General features: G+C 40.0%; 1 protein-coding gene across 13 annotated transcripts in view; it reads right to left on the bottom strand.

The window, feature by feature from the left end:
• LOC119857680 (intraflagellar transport associated protein) overlaps positions 1 to 15,469 on the bottom strand; it is a 63,014-nt gene that overhangs the window by 25,627 nt on the left and 21,918 nt on the right. For all 13 annotated transcript variants that reach the window (XM_043516052.1, XM_043516055.1, XM_038406927.2 and 10 more), the window contains 3 exons: positions 3,358 to 3,515; positions 2,274 to 2,345; positions 374 to 440 (listed from right to left, as the gene is read on the bottom strand). In XM_043516052.1, the coding sequence (XP_043371987.1) occupies positions 374 to 440; positions 2,274 to 2,345; positions 3,358 to 3,515 (297 nt within the window). The remainder of the gene's footprint in view (positions 1 to 373; positions 441 to 2,273; positions 2,346 to 3,357; positions 3,516 to 15,469) is intronic.

Genomic DNA, 15,469 nt, shown 5'->3' with positions numbered 1-15,469 from the left:
TCCCTGTCCTTCCCAGGCTTCAGGCAGGTTCTCTCTCTTCAGTTTGCAAGGGCCTGCTTGCTGCAGCCCTTCTCCCTCTCTCGAGCTCCAGAGCCCCACCTGGAGTTTCCCTCCTTTCTCTCACTGCTCCCTTTCCCCAGTTAGGAAAAAGATTTAAAGGGGCCATGCTTTCTAAACCTCAAGGGGTTACACTTGTACTGAACTCCTCACAACCTTGGATAAAGACATTATTTCAATATTTTCTTCCAGAGTGAAGGCATGAGTTATTTCTTCCTAAGCACAGCCTGATTCAGAATCTAAAGAGGAAGGAAAATTCATACATTCGGAGCTAGGGACAGAGAGCAATCACAAGAGCGAAGGAAAAGAAACATACCACTATATGTCCCTTGACCAAATTCATCATCTGTGTCAAAATCTTCCAAATCCAAGTAATTGTCCACCTGTGAAAAGACCCAAAACCAAAAGATTGAACAAATAAAATGAAGTCTATTCTTTCCATTGTTCTCACTGCAACTTGGAGCAAAGCAAAAATTATGACTGTCAACATCAGTTTCTCCATTCTCCTCTGTAGCTTTTACAGAAGTTTGAAAGTTTATTAAAATATTATTTGAAAGAAAGAAATGTTTGGTATACTTTCTGTATTTCTAAAAGTAGTTAAAGAAACACTAACAAATAGTTTAGTATCAACGTTAGGTTTTGGGGAGGAGAAAAATATGTTTCATAAATTCTAGTATGCCTAATTTGAATAGCAATGTTTTCATAATTTACAAGAATGTAAAACCATTTTTCTCTGTAAATGGAGTAGGAGACACATGTTACTCTGTAGTCTTAGAAATCCACTGCATGAGACCCAGAAAGTGAAACTAACTCTAAAGAAAAGAGAAACTGACCATTACAGTTTCAGTATTCAAGCTGGCTGAAGTGAAAAAAGCAAAGAAACAACTTACATGAATTTTTTTCAGACTTAAATCAGGACTTTTTTTATTAATTTTTTAGTCTTAACAACGTCCATTTAAAAATGTCTTAGGCGTATTTAAAGTGCTTTGTAAGAATATTGCTGTATCATTCAAATTCTCCATAGTGCAGAGTGGTGCATAGTGGGAGGGGGCACAAAGATTCTCCCCACCAGTGTTGCACACTTAAGGGTCACGCACAACTTTATAAATATTCAAACCTGAAAAAATTTCACTCATTAAGTTCACTCTCTGTGCTGAGGGGTGGAGAGGGCCAGAAAAAGGCCTCTGCCCCATTTGAGACCTTCTTAAGCATTCAAAATAGAAGTCCCTCCTAAGTCCCTATCCTATAAATGATAAAAATGAGTTCACTGATTAAATATATAATAGATACAAGAGACATGACAGGAAACTTTTCCTCCTTGGGCTTGGAACTTGCTTTTCTTAGATGGGAGATGTAGAAAACTATGCAAATAAACAATGTGCCTATCTGCAACTCTGAACATATGAACAGTCTAGTCTCTACATACACATTACAAAAAAATCTCAAAATGACTCAACCTCATGCTAAAAAACAGAGACCTTCTCCTCCCATTCCACTCAACCAAGCTCCTTAGAAAAAGCCTGGAAAAATGGATTGCCCTGGCAACATGGGATGAAAGTCAATGAATCTGAGCTCAGTAGGAGCAAAGTGGGGAGTAACTTTCACAGTAGAAACCATCCACTGGAAATGCCTTTCCCCCAACTCACAGACAAACATATTCAGGGATTGTCAGGTAGAGCATCTCAACTGACCTCAAGTCTCAGGTTAAAAGACGGGAAGAGACACAATACAGAATGGGATTTGTAGGTCAAAATGAGCATCTTGAATTACACTTGGAAATGAACTGGAAACCAGAGCAAACACTGGAGCACAGTCGTACTATGCTCCTTTGAAGTAGCAGTGCTAAGTTGGAGAGTTGCCCCATATTGCACTGAGCTTACAGCACAGAACCACAGAGAAATTAGAGATGCAAAAGGTTTAACCATCTCATCCAGTTCAAAACCAATCCCTCCAACCAGCCCCTTACAATTTAAGCCCTTACAAAGAGCACACTCTTATATCATATTAAACGTATAAACTTGTTAACAGAAAAAAAATTGGTTAGATGGTGCTGCTAGAGTTCTTCCTTCTCTCAGAATGATCGTGGAAGCAAACATTGTATTTCCAGACACTTTCCCCACCCCAAGTAAAATAATTTGTAAATCAGTGCATTAGACAGAGATTAGATGTGTTCTGCTTATAATTCCTACCTTGAAAAGCACTGAAGCAAATCTTACCTTCACTCTTCTTGTCAGACTGAGGTCACCTTGGTTACAGCAGCCAACTTTCCAGCCTTCACCCATCATTATCTGCAGAGATATTTATGTACATTAAAATGAAGCAAGAATACAGATCACATTCAAAGCTCCCACTGATTTACACTTGCAAAAAGATTGCATGTTCAGGTCCTTTAAAATGTATGTAGAATTAAAAAAAATAGTGAATGAAATGGTTTCTGACCAGAGGATAGGGAACCTGTCATCTTAAATATATCCAAACTAGGTCCAATGGAGAAACACAATGAGCAATCAAAATAAGGACAACGGCAGTGTTTAGAACAGAAGCAATGTTTTCAATGGCAGTCGTTCTCTCTGTTCTTTTCCTGAAGGCAGGTGTAAAGGTTACAGCAGCCAATTCATTGCATTACGAATGCTCTGTGCTATTACTGTAGCAATGTTTCCAGTGCATCCAGTTATTACTGGATTTGTTTCTTAAACTACTAATGTGACAAAAACGTGCAATCATGCCTGAAACTTTTGTTCTATAGCAACAAAGATAAATATTAGGATGTTCTATTAACTAAGAGATAATGGAGGTCTCATCGCACTTTACAAGGCACAAAGCCAGTTCCCAAGTGGCTAAGACAAGAGACCAAAAGGCAATTTATCCAAAGATGGAACCATATTCTTGATGAGAGAAACAGCACAAAGCTTCTGTTATCAGTAGTATTATGCAAGGGTCTGAAAGACTGTGATTCTTTTAAAACTCCTATCTGAGTTTCATTTACACAGGACTGTGGTCCCTGCAGAAGCCTGGACACCCCTGTATACTACAGCTGCTCTACAAATAGAGCAAATGGCTGGTGTGTTTCCCTCAAGTGCCTCTAAGGGCATCACACCTTACACAGGATTCTACAGAATCTGCTTCAGATCAGATATTGCCTTCAGTCACTACCACTCAGCCAGTGCATCTCCTCTGCTTCACTCTCTGAGGGCCTTTAGAGCCAGAAGAGAGCCTCTTCCTCTCCATGCATGAATATTTTTTGCCTATCTTCTCTTTAATTTAATGTTTGCCTCTGTGGACTGATGCCAGTCTCATTACCTGGTCTTCATCCAGAATCTGTGATGAGAGAGACACTGATGGCTCTTTGTTTCTTATAGGAGAAACAGTCTGTTTATTCTGGTTTGACAACTCAGGCATCGAAAATGTATTTTCTATGGAATCCATTTCAGATACTTGGCTTTTTATTTTCACCTCTTCTGCAGGGAGAAATCATAATACATTAGAAAACATAATACACCCTCCAAGAAAAAAGAAAGATGCATAACAAATGCACATTGTATCTTGTTGGAACAAGCATTATTACTATAACTCCTTCTTTTGTCTATTCAATATAATTTTCCATTTATAATTGGAGCTTAAGATACATGCATGTGTGTTTTGGCATGTATTGTGTGGTCTTTTTCATAAAATTGAATAAACATTTTGTATATGTAAAACACAGTAACTCCCTTTTACCCTTGTTCTTCAAGTACTCACTGCTGTTGTGCAGTCTCATATGTTGTACAGAAAACTAGATAAAATAACACAATGAATGAAAAACAGAAAGACAAAAGCCCAGTTCCTAATGAAGGTTGCTACTTTGTTCTTCATGTAAACACTTTGGGGTACTTGTTCAGGGGTTGGCCACCCTGTATACGCTGTGCAAAATGGCACACACTTGTGCACTTGCCCTCACTTGGCAAGTAAACACCAATGCAGACAGAACCAGAATCTTCTCTGATACCAGTCAAATCCGGAGTAACTGCATGGAATTCAACAGAGTTACGTCAGATTTACACCAATATAACTCAGACCAGAATGTGACTTCTGCTCCTTAACACCAGTACACACTCCAGCAATTATATGTCTACTTTCAATAATCTAACACATGTGCATGCACAAGTGTGGAAGCTGCTTTCACAAAATCCCACTGGCCATTTCTCATGATGCTCCCTGCACACAGAAGGCCATACCCCACCCAACTAAGTAACTTCCCTCTCCTCCTTCATATACTATACTGTGGGAGCATCTTCTTGCCATACAAGATAGGAGTAGTTCTTGTACCTCCTACCTCCACCTATAGAATGAAGGCCAGGTCAAGCTTCTATCCTTATGTATGTGGATGTGGAGACCATTTGGGAGAATCCCATGGTGGCTAGAGAAGAAATACGGCTCTGAGGTTTCTTCATCGGAGTAATTGCTATTGTGGGTGTTTGAAGTCTCCCAGGACAACAGAATTGGGGAACTCAAGCACCTTTATGGACAATGTTTCCATTAGCTCTGCCTGTCTCAGTCCCAGGACATACAAACAAGAGATTCTGGGCTTGTAGCCTATTGTCACACACAGTGCAGTGGCAGGAAGGAGGCAAATGCTATAACTGGATAACAGGAGGACAATGTGGAGGGGCCCCAGTGACATATCTCAGGGACTGAGATCTGGCCACAGCAATCTACAAGCCCTCTCATAAAGGAACAGACTAGAAGAGACACCACAGGTATTACGCTTGAGGAACCCCATGGGACAAGGTTAGCACTCTACCCTGTATTGGACACCTACCTAAAGGCTAACTTGGGAATTACTATGTTCATCCTTGTCTGTATGCAACTAAGCTGTTGTCCCTAGTTTATTTGCATCCTTTCCTTCTTGGCAGCCCTAGTAAAGAATCCTCTCATTTGAGCCATGTGGGAGTGCTTATTGGGATTCCTCCAAGATAGTTTACAGGGCAGAGTGCAGATCACCCTCTGCACTGGCACATTCCTGGTTTTGTTTTCCAAAGCATTCCTGAAACCCCATTGGATGGGGGAAATTACACTAGGAAACATTTGCTCTTTGGTAGACAACCATCAGCAGGATGCCAGTACTGGTCTTGTTCCTGAGTGCAAAGATTAAGGGGATGCATTCAAATGAAGCTGGTTCTCTTGGAGGACTTCTCTGGCACTGAAAGTTAGATTAGAATAGTATGGCTACTCTGACTTCTAGGTGGGATTTTCAAAAGTACACAGCACTAGCCTCACTCTGGCCCCAGTGACGTTTTACTACTAATGGTGAAGATTTTCAAAGACACAAATGACTCATTTGACTTTCATTAGTAGATGGGTGACACCTAATGGCCCTTTGCGCCTTTGAAAATTTCCTCAATTTCAATAGGAACAGAGCTAGGACAACTGTGAGTGCTTCTGAAAATCCCAACACCAGTATCTGTGGTGCACCTGCTGAGATAGGACTTAGCTAGCAGTGTCACCTAACCAGATTTTAGCATTGCTAGCTCAGTGTAGGCATTCCTAACAGTTCAGGACCTGTTTAATAACCGGCTTATTGACTACTGACTGTGCATTGAACTATAGGAGGGTTTTCTTCCTGCAGCACTATAAAAATATTTTGGAGGCTTCCAAGAGGAAAATAGTAAACTGTGACTTTACTTTTTTCTATAAAAAAAAATTACATTGTAAATTATTAAATGACTTTAGAACAACAGGCACAAATGGATGTCTCACTTCATGCCAAGAGCACACCTATGTTCATAATGCATAATAAATGCACAAGTCTATCTGCCTTATTTTTAATTTGAAAATTACATTTTCTAATAACAACAAGAAGCAATCTGCAATGCATTTCTAAGGCATAATTACATACATGTCTCATGCATTTAAAATCACTCATGCACTGTAACACTACTCAGTGCGCAGTGTGGATGGAGCATTTTCCAAGAACTTAATGACAGCCTCGGGCTTAGTATACTCAGAAATCAACTCTCCCAGTTAATTATTAATCCCCAGGGGCACCTCTGTGCTCCAGTCATTATTATATACAAATCATGACAATACCACGGCCACAGCCCTGCAGTCCTCACTCATATAAGTAAAGGCTGCAGTAGTAGGCCTATATTACTAGGAATTAATGAAGTAAGCTGCACTTTACAAGTCAGAATAAAATAACAGAAAGGTTTCTCTCTCCGCTAATGTATGTCTCAAGATTCTCTGAGCATTTCCTACCACTTATATATCCCGCTTGGACACTGGACTTTGCACTGCATTTTTACAACTCCACAGGCTTCTTTTTTAAAAGACAAAATAAAAATGACACAAGGGCATTCGCCACTTATTCCCCTCATGACCATCCCTTTTTTCAAGCCAATGAAACAACTTTGTATCTCACTAGAAGACCTCTCCTAAATATCCTACAGATGAGATGGTTGGTTTCTATCTGAAGGCATCCTTCTTTTTCCCCAAAATAACAGAAACAGAAAACTGAGTAATTGGAAAAGCTTTACTTTTTTTAAAAAAAAGATCAAAAGTTAAGCAGCCTGCTTTAAGGACTGAAAGAGAAAAGCTCCTTTTCAGAGCTATCAAGTTACAAAAGGATGTTGGTGAGCCCCAGAATACAGTTTGGCCTGAAGCTCTGATTACTTAGTTAGCCAGATGCTTCCCATGTCTATGCATTTGGCAACATAAATATGATACATAAATGTCTGTCTCATCTCATTCTCATTTCTATTTTTCATCAGCGCTTTGTGTCACTCTTTCATCTCACCCCTAATATTTCTTGCTTTGCAAGAAGTGTCAGACATATATTTTAAAAATCTGAGTGTTTCATGGAACAAGAAGGCTCCACCAAAGAGAGCTTTCTTTGGGCATTTCTAAATCACAATTTTAATACACATGAAACAAAAGTTTTTCCAAAGGTTTCTTAATGTTTCATTATTCTGCAGGAATGGTATCTCAATTTATTTTGATATGCAAACTTCCAGCTGATCACAGGCCACGAGGGCAACCAATATCTTGTTTCAGAAATGCAACAAATGTAGCACTGGAAAAGTAGGGGTCCAGTCCAATTCTCAGTGAAGTCAATGAAGAAGAATCTCAGTGACTTCAATGGAAGAAGAATTAAGCCCATGCTAGGTAAGGCTGACATTCTGTGATCCTCCTGGTACAAATCCATATCAACGTATGAAACTGCAATGTGGCCTAGTGCAAAGAGCACTGTGCTGTAACTCAGGAGACCTGAATTCTATTCCTGGCTCTGTCACTGGCCTGGGCAAGTCACTTCATCATTCTGTGCCTCTGTTTCCCCATCTGTAAAATGGGGATAAAAATACTGACCTCCATTTGCAAAGCACTTTGAGATGTGCTGACTAAAAGCACTGTATGAGAGCTAGGTATTTATTACTATACTGTAGAGCATAACCACTCAGAACTTCATGGCAGCAATGAAGATAGAACTCAGTCTTCAGCTCTGAAACCTCAGCTAAAGGAATGTCTTCATTAGCCTTATAGGGCCTATGATACATAGAAGAGCAGTTCTGATCCACAAAACACACACAGAAGCTCATTATACTATGTTGATTATATATTTTCTGGGGGCACAGTTATTCCCTTGATTTCAAAAGGAAAAGCTATTCAGATCAAATAAACAAATAAGCAATCAAGTGTAATTTCAACAGATACAGGCCTTTCATTTCCACAGGTAGTATTCCCAACCCCAAATAACCAACCAGTAGCACTGTCCCTTTCCCCAAACCAAAGGTCAGGCACTCAGGTTATGTGAAGTACTGTCAGAAACATTTTTGTTGCCAAAGTCCTTCCAGGGCTGTTGGGTTATATAATACTACGCATTTCATTTGATGAAATGTTCACAGAAGCAATGTGATGCCAGATTCATGACTGGAAAGGAAGCAAAAGTCACAGGGAAGAAAAAAATCCAAGCAACCCAAGGCAGTTGAAAATGCATATGGAATACAAGATATGCTATCATGTCTGTAATGAGGCTACACCATATAAATTGGGGATTGATTTTAACATTACGGTGGTAGCCTAGGGCACAGTCCCTCTTGGCTAGTGAGATTTACTCTTGATTTGTACATACTAGCTAGAGCAGTCCATAGCTTCCTTACCACATTCATCTCAGTAATGGGCCTCCCCTGAAGCAGTTGCAGTAAAGATTATAAATAAGTAATTTAAAACACTCCATCATAAACTGGACTAAACCTAAAGAAAATACATTTTGTAGGCAAATGTTTTGGCTAAATTCCTTTGTCAGTGGTCTGAAAGCCAGCCATCTGTTTGTCCTTCCTTGTGAAAGAGATGGGGGAAGAAGGAGGGACTACATTCCAGCCAGTGGGAGGATCAGTCTGTTTTCCCCCTGGCTAAGCAATAATTGACTCATTATTCACAGCCATATTTCTCTACCTTCCAAGACCCAAATATACCACACTGGCCTTTATAACATGTCACAGAGGCCCAAAATAAAACACAATAAAAAGTAGCAAAGCAGGACGCCTGAAATAATACGGGGATTCATGGTTTGACTTGCAGAAAGTCTTCCAACTCAGTTTTACTTTTCATAATTTCCACTGCCAATATCTTAAAGCAATGAAACAACAAACAGGAATGGGTGAGTGGGAAAGCAAAATATGAACTTCTAAGGAAGTCTTGATAAGTCTATGGGGGGGAAGGTATGATGAGATTCCCTACAATAGCATATGGCCCATCTACAACTGCTACTAGCAAATATCTCCAACAACCAGAGCTGGGACACTAGATATGAAGAGTTCTGAGCTACTACAGAGAATTCTTTCCCAAGTGTCTGGCTGTTGGGTCTTGCCCACATATGGCCATATTTGGGGTTGGGGCGGAATTTCCCCCAGGTCAGATTGGCAGAGACCCTGGGAATTTTGCCTTCCTCTGCAGCGTGAAGCACAGGTCACTTGCTAGTCTAACCCAGACTAAAAGGTGGATTCTCTATAACCTGAAGTCTTTAAATCAAGATTTGAGGACTTGAGTAACTCAGCCAGATATTATGGGTCTAATACAGGTATGTGGGTGGGTGAGGTACTGTGGCCTGCAATGGTTAGGAGTCTGACTAGATGATCATGATGATCCCTTCTGGCCTTAAAGTATGTGAGGTACATAAATTGTAATCAGGTATCTCTGAGAAGTAGGTGCCAGGCTTTATAAACACGTTAGTATCAGAGAAGCGTATCCAACTTGATGTGCTCTCTCTGCCCGTCTATCCAACCTTTGTATTGTTTAAAATAATTGTCATCGCATTTGGACTGGCTTCTCCTAGAGATGCCCACCGGTCACCCACCCATTTCAAAGAATAGTGAAATCAGTTATCACAAAGTCAGAGAAGAGTGGTATCAGGATTATCTGATAATTTCCTGACAGTGAAATCTATTAAATTAAATAGTAGCCAAAGAAGAATGACGAAAGCCCTATAGTTTGAAATATTTTAAAACAAGACTAGAGCCAACAATCAATATAATATTGTAGGAAATCTTTTCTGGGATCTTTCCTGACTAGTCCCCTCTGTATCATATATTATATCTCCTCCTTACATAACAAGGACATTTATGGGGTTGATTCTCCTCTCATTGATACCAGTTTTAAGACAGTGTACCTCTGCTGACTTCAATGGAGTTATTCCCAATTTATACTGGTGTAAGTGAGAGGCGAATCAGACCCTTCTAGATCTCTCCCTCATACTCCTTTGGTCTTAATCAGACTAGACCATAGGTAAACAGCAAAGATTACTTAGCTACAGATTTTCATTGAAAGTTCTACTACAACCGATAAGGGTCTGATTCTCCTTTCACTTATGCCAGTTTTATTCTGGTGTGACTCCACTGTCCCAGATCCTTAGCTGGTGTAAATCAGTGCTCCATGAATCTGGCCAATTGACTGTGTTGGAATTACTTCTGAATGTCACTGGTGTGAATAATGAATCAAATCCTAAGTATTGGATGTTGACTGTTATGTCCAAGTGCTTTATGTTTAGTCCTTTCCTTTTGAGGTTCTTTGTCTTGTTTGTTTATCGTCCTGCAATAACAAAATTGATTGCTGCTGGCAGGTACAATTCAACCACTACTGACATACCTACCTTATTTTAGTGTACCACACTACTTCCGTGTAACAAATGCAGCTCTAAATTTGCAGACGCCTAACTATTCTCTTACCGTATCAATGTTTCTCCTTTTTCCTTATGTAACCTAAATACAATATCTAAAAAATAATTCCTTGTCTATGCTTTGCTTTGCATGTTGTCAATGTTTGGACTTTGTAGAGGAAACATTTCCTGTTTTTGCCACTTTTTTGCTCATCTGACCATTTTTTAAAAAAATATATTTTTCTTCCACGGTTCAACAGTGGTGTTGCTAAAAACTTTCCATATTTGAATATGCACCCACTCAGTTGAATCACAAGGCACATGTTCACCTGATCATTTCAGCTTCCTGAATGGGCAAGATCCTACCTTTTCCAACACAGAAACAAACATCTATGCCACAACAATGGCCAAAAACAATTCTGTAAAGGTTCAAAACATCCAAGACAAAAATATTACGTCAGAACCTCAGTTGACGTAAATCGGTGTAGCTCCTCTATTAATGGAGTTACATCAACTTACATCAGCTGAGGATCTGACCCAGGCAGGGTTAAAACAGTAGATCATATACGTAACTCTGGCTAAAAATATCAAGTGAATGGTGAGTGACTATGTGGAAAAACCCAGGAGCAACTTCTTAAAGGTATCTATTGTACAATTTGCATTGGACTTGAGAGTTTATATGCACATGTGGTTGGGATATAGATTCTCTCCAGAAGTTGGCTGGGAGAAATTGGCTTGCTCCCTCTGTCTTCAGGGTGATCTTAGAATCATAGAATCATAGAATCATAGAATATCAGGGTTGGAAGGGACCCCAGAAGGTCATCTAGTCCAACCCCCTGCTCAAAGCAGGACCAAGTCCCAGTTAAATCATCCTAGCCAGGGCTTTGTCAAGCCTGACCTTAAAAACCTCTAAGGAAGGAGATTCTACCACCTCCCTAGGTAACGCATTCCAGTGTTTCACCACCCTCTTAGTGAAAAAGTTTTTCCTAATATCCAATCTAAACCTCCCCCATTGCAACTTGAGACCATTACTCCTCGTTCTGTCATCTGCTACCATTGAGAACAGTCTAGAGCCATCCTCTTTGAAACCCCCTTTCAGGTAGTTGAAAGCAGCTATCAAATCCCCCCTCATTCTTCTCTTCTGCAGACTAAACAATCCCAGCTCCCTCAGCCTCTCCTCATAAGTCATGTGCTCTAGACCCCTAATCATTTTTGTTGCCCTTCGCTGTACTCTTTCCAATTTATCCACATCCTTCTTGTAGTGTGGGGCCCAAAACTGGACACAGTACTCCAGATGAGGCCTCACCAGTGTCGAATAGAGGGGAATCTTACCATTGCTTGACCTGACGGCAGGTAAGCCAGCTGTGGGGAAATAATGAATTCCCTCCAAAAAAACCAAAGTAAGACGGGCATTCTTTAGGGAAAACTGGGCACAAATCTGTCAGAGCATCAAGAAGAAGGCTCTCAGAAGAAGATGAAGGACACCTAAGGGTAATTACTGCTTCTTCTCTTAAACTTGACTGACAGAGCCACAGTTTAGATCTTTACTTTCACCTTGACTGCGGGAAGCCTGTTGTATTTGTCTTTGGTTCCTAAAGGCATTCATTAAATTAACTTTTCTGTTTTATAACAAATCCTACCACAAGCTTTTAAGCTCTACTTGAGAAGTTAGAATCCTTCTTTGCTTCCCCAGCACAATTCCTAGCTGCTAAACATGTATATACACTGGGAACTGCCAAGGAAAGAGAGACAGTAGAATGGTTGAGTGATACGCTAACAATATTCAAATAAGGACAGAGACTGGCTTGAAAAGTTGTATGTAGATCTCATAAAGGTGGAATTCAATAAACTGGTAGATATCTCAGCTGTTTTCATTAAGCATTGCATGTATTGTCGAAATTGGATGTAATTTAAATGGCCTAATCACCTGACACTAATAGTTCCACACAATTTCTTTCTCCCATACCAATTACTATCATAGAAAATATGAGACAAGCAAGGAACAGGATAAAAAGAAGAAACAGACAAGATTTTCCAAAGTGATTAGTGTTCTGGAGTTCATCAATTTTGAGGTGCCCAGTTTGAGACACCTTGATTTAGTTTGGGAAATCTTGGCCAGTGTGTCTAGTGTCTACTGCATAAGACTGGGATTATGCGCCTGGTTTTCCCACAGATCTACAATATGACTTTGGGAAATTTTGTTTACCCTGTGCCTCTATTTGCCCATGTGTAAAAGGAAATGATAACATTTCCCTATCTCACCTGGGTGTTATGAGGCTTAGCTAATTGACATGTACAAAACATTTTGGTATCATTGGTGGAAGAGTGCTCTGGCAGACCAAACTATTGTTACATACTATGTATTACTATTTCATAAATAGGCATACTACACAACCATACAATGTATAAAACAGTAGAAAGAGATTTATAGCAAAATATCCAAACCAGAAATGACTTAATCTGCTCTAAATCTTTCTTTCTGGAAACAGAAAAAAGTCAGTTATGCAACCAAGCTAGCAATGTTTTATCTTTTACAATTTAAAACAAAATAATAACTTTTTTTAAAATTGTTTGATTATAATATGTAGAAATCCCACACAACAGCAAGAAACAATTGCTGACATGCACTTTTGAGAGGCAGTGTCATTCAATGGCCATTAGCAGCTACCACACTAAATCTTCCCCGACCCACTTTGTAAACTTGGGATAATAACTTTCCTGCTCTTGGCCTCAGTTTCTGTCTGTAAAATGGAGATAATGCTATTTACCTTCCCTTGGTAAATATTTTTAGATCTAAGGATGAAAATCAGTCAGAGGACAGATAAGCTATTATTGTTGCAATATGAATCTGTTACAGCCCATTGTATCCACATAGCTGTTTTTTAACTTCAGGGCTCTGTATGATATTTGCTTTTACACCATGATGAAAGAGATTACATAGAGTTGGGCAGTGAATTTATGATCAATAGAAAACTGCAACTCTTTTTTTCTCCCCACCAATTATTTTTCAATGATCCAGCAAAACACATCAATAAAAGCTCTGAATTGAGGCTGTTTCCCTATTTCATGCCCTGCTTAAGTTCCCTGGGGATGACAGATTAATTTAATTAGTTTTATTGAACTGCCTAGTTGCTTTTATTGGCAAAACCACTCACACAAGGCCTACTACAAATTTCTCTTGGGGTTAATGTCATCCTATTGGTCTATTTTTTAAATTAAAGTAAATTTATTGCTGTCCCTTGTGTTATTTTCAGCCGTGCTTCATGCTGTTAAACTCACATGTGTAAAGGGCCTTCATAGCCACTTATGCTGAAGTTTAAACTTGTTTTTTTTAAACATGGTTAACGAAAAAAAGGAAGCAGACAGATATTGCTAAATGGAGTGTGAACTAACTACACCACTCAACATCCACTGGGGAATTAAAATAACCTGATCACAACAGCACAGAAAATGCCTCTTAAATGCCACCTGGAAGCACAAAAGTGGCCAGCCAGTTTCCAACTTCCTCTGCTAGCCAGCCTGCTGCTGGGTGCAAAAGTATCAAAACAACAGTGTTGAGGGTCAAGGTGGGTGAGGTAATATGTTTTATTGGACCAACTTCTGTTGTGAGAAGAGAGACAAACGTCTCTCTCACCAACAGAAATTGGTCCAATAAAAGATATTACCTTCACCCACCTTGTCTCTCTAATACCTTGGGGCCAACACGGCTACAACAGCACTGCAAACAGCATTGAGGGTGTCATTCTATTAGCACACAAAAAGGACTTAGTTTTCTGAATGTGTCTGATCAAAAATCAAAGATCCAAACTAAACCCCTATATTTGGAATGTGAACTATAGGACATATAATAACTATAATGGACTGAAGTATCAGGTTTCAGAGTGGTAGCCGTGTTAGTCTGTATCAGCAAAAATAACGAGGAGTCCTTGTGGCACCTTAGAGACTAACAAATTTATCTGGGCATAAGCTTTCGTGGGTTAAAACCCACTTCATCAGATGCATGCAGTGAAAAAACAGGAGTAGGTATAAATACATGAACAACGCTTCCTCAGCTCTCATCCCCTTACACCCCTACTCTACTTGTGCTACACTGATAACATCTTCATCATCTGGACCAATGGGAAGGAGGCCCTTGAGGAATTCTACCAAGATTTCAACTATTTCCACCCTACCATCAACCTCACCATGGACCAGTCCACAAAAGTGGTCCACTTCCTAGACACTACAGTGCTAATAAGCGATGGTCAATAACCAGTCTATACCGGAAACCTGCTGACCACTATTCTTACCTACATGCCTCCAGCTTTCATCCAGACCACATCACAAAATCCATTGCCTACAGCCAAGCTCTAAGATACAACCACATTTGCCCCAATCCCTCAGACAGAGACAAACACCTACAGAATCTCTATCAAGCGTTCTTAAAACTGCAATACCCACCTGGTGAAGTGAAGAAACAGACTGACAGAGCCAGAAGGGTACCAAGAAGTCACCCACTACAAGACAGGCCCAACAAAGAAGGTAACAGAACCCCACTAGCCGTCACCTACAGCCCCCAACTAAAACCTCTCCAGTGCATTATCAAGGATCTACAACCTATCCTGAAGGACAATCCCTCACTCTCACAGATCTTGGGAGACAGACCAGTCCTCGCTTACAGACAGTTTCCCAACCTGAAGCAAATACTCACCAGCAACTACACACCATGCAACAAAAACACCAACCCAGGAACCAAACCCTGCTACAAACCCCGGTGCCAACTCTGTCCACATATCTATTCAAGGGACACCATCAGAGGACCTAACCACATCAGCCACACCGTCAAGGGCTCATTCACCTGCACATCTACCAATGTGATATATGCCATCATGTGCCAGCAATGCTCTTCTGCCATGTACATTGGCCAAACCGGACAGTCTCTACGCAAAAGAATAAATGGACACAAATCTGACATCAGGAATTATAACATTCAAAAATCAGTCAGAGAACACTTCAATCTCTTTGGTCCTCGATTACAGACTTAAAAGTGGCAATTCTTCAACAAAAAAACTTCAAAAACAGACTCCAATGTGAAGCTTCAGAACTGGAATTAATTTGCAAACTGGATACCATCAGATTAGGCCTGAATAAAGACTGGGAATGGTTGGGTCATTACAAAACCTAAACCTAATTTCCCCAATACTAATTTCTCCCTTCTGTTACTCACACCTTCTTGTCAACTGTCTGTAATGGGCCACTTTTTTACCACTTCAAAAGTTATTTTTCCCCCCTTGGTATACTGCTGTT

The sequence above is a fragment of the Dermochelys coriacea genome, chromosome 6 (assembly GCF_009764565.3).
Source record: "Dermochelys coriacea isolate rDerCor1 chromosome 6, rDerCor1.pri.v4, whole genome shotgun sequence".
Classification (NCBI taxonomy): Eukaryota; Metazoa; Chordata; order Testudines; family Dermochelyidae; genus Dermochelys; species Dermochelys coriacea.
The sequence above is the reverse complement of the archived record's forward strand: the minus strand, read 5'-3'. Positions and strand labels throughout refer to the sequence as shown.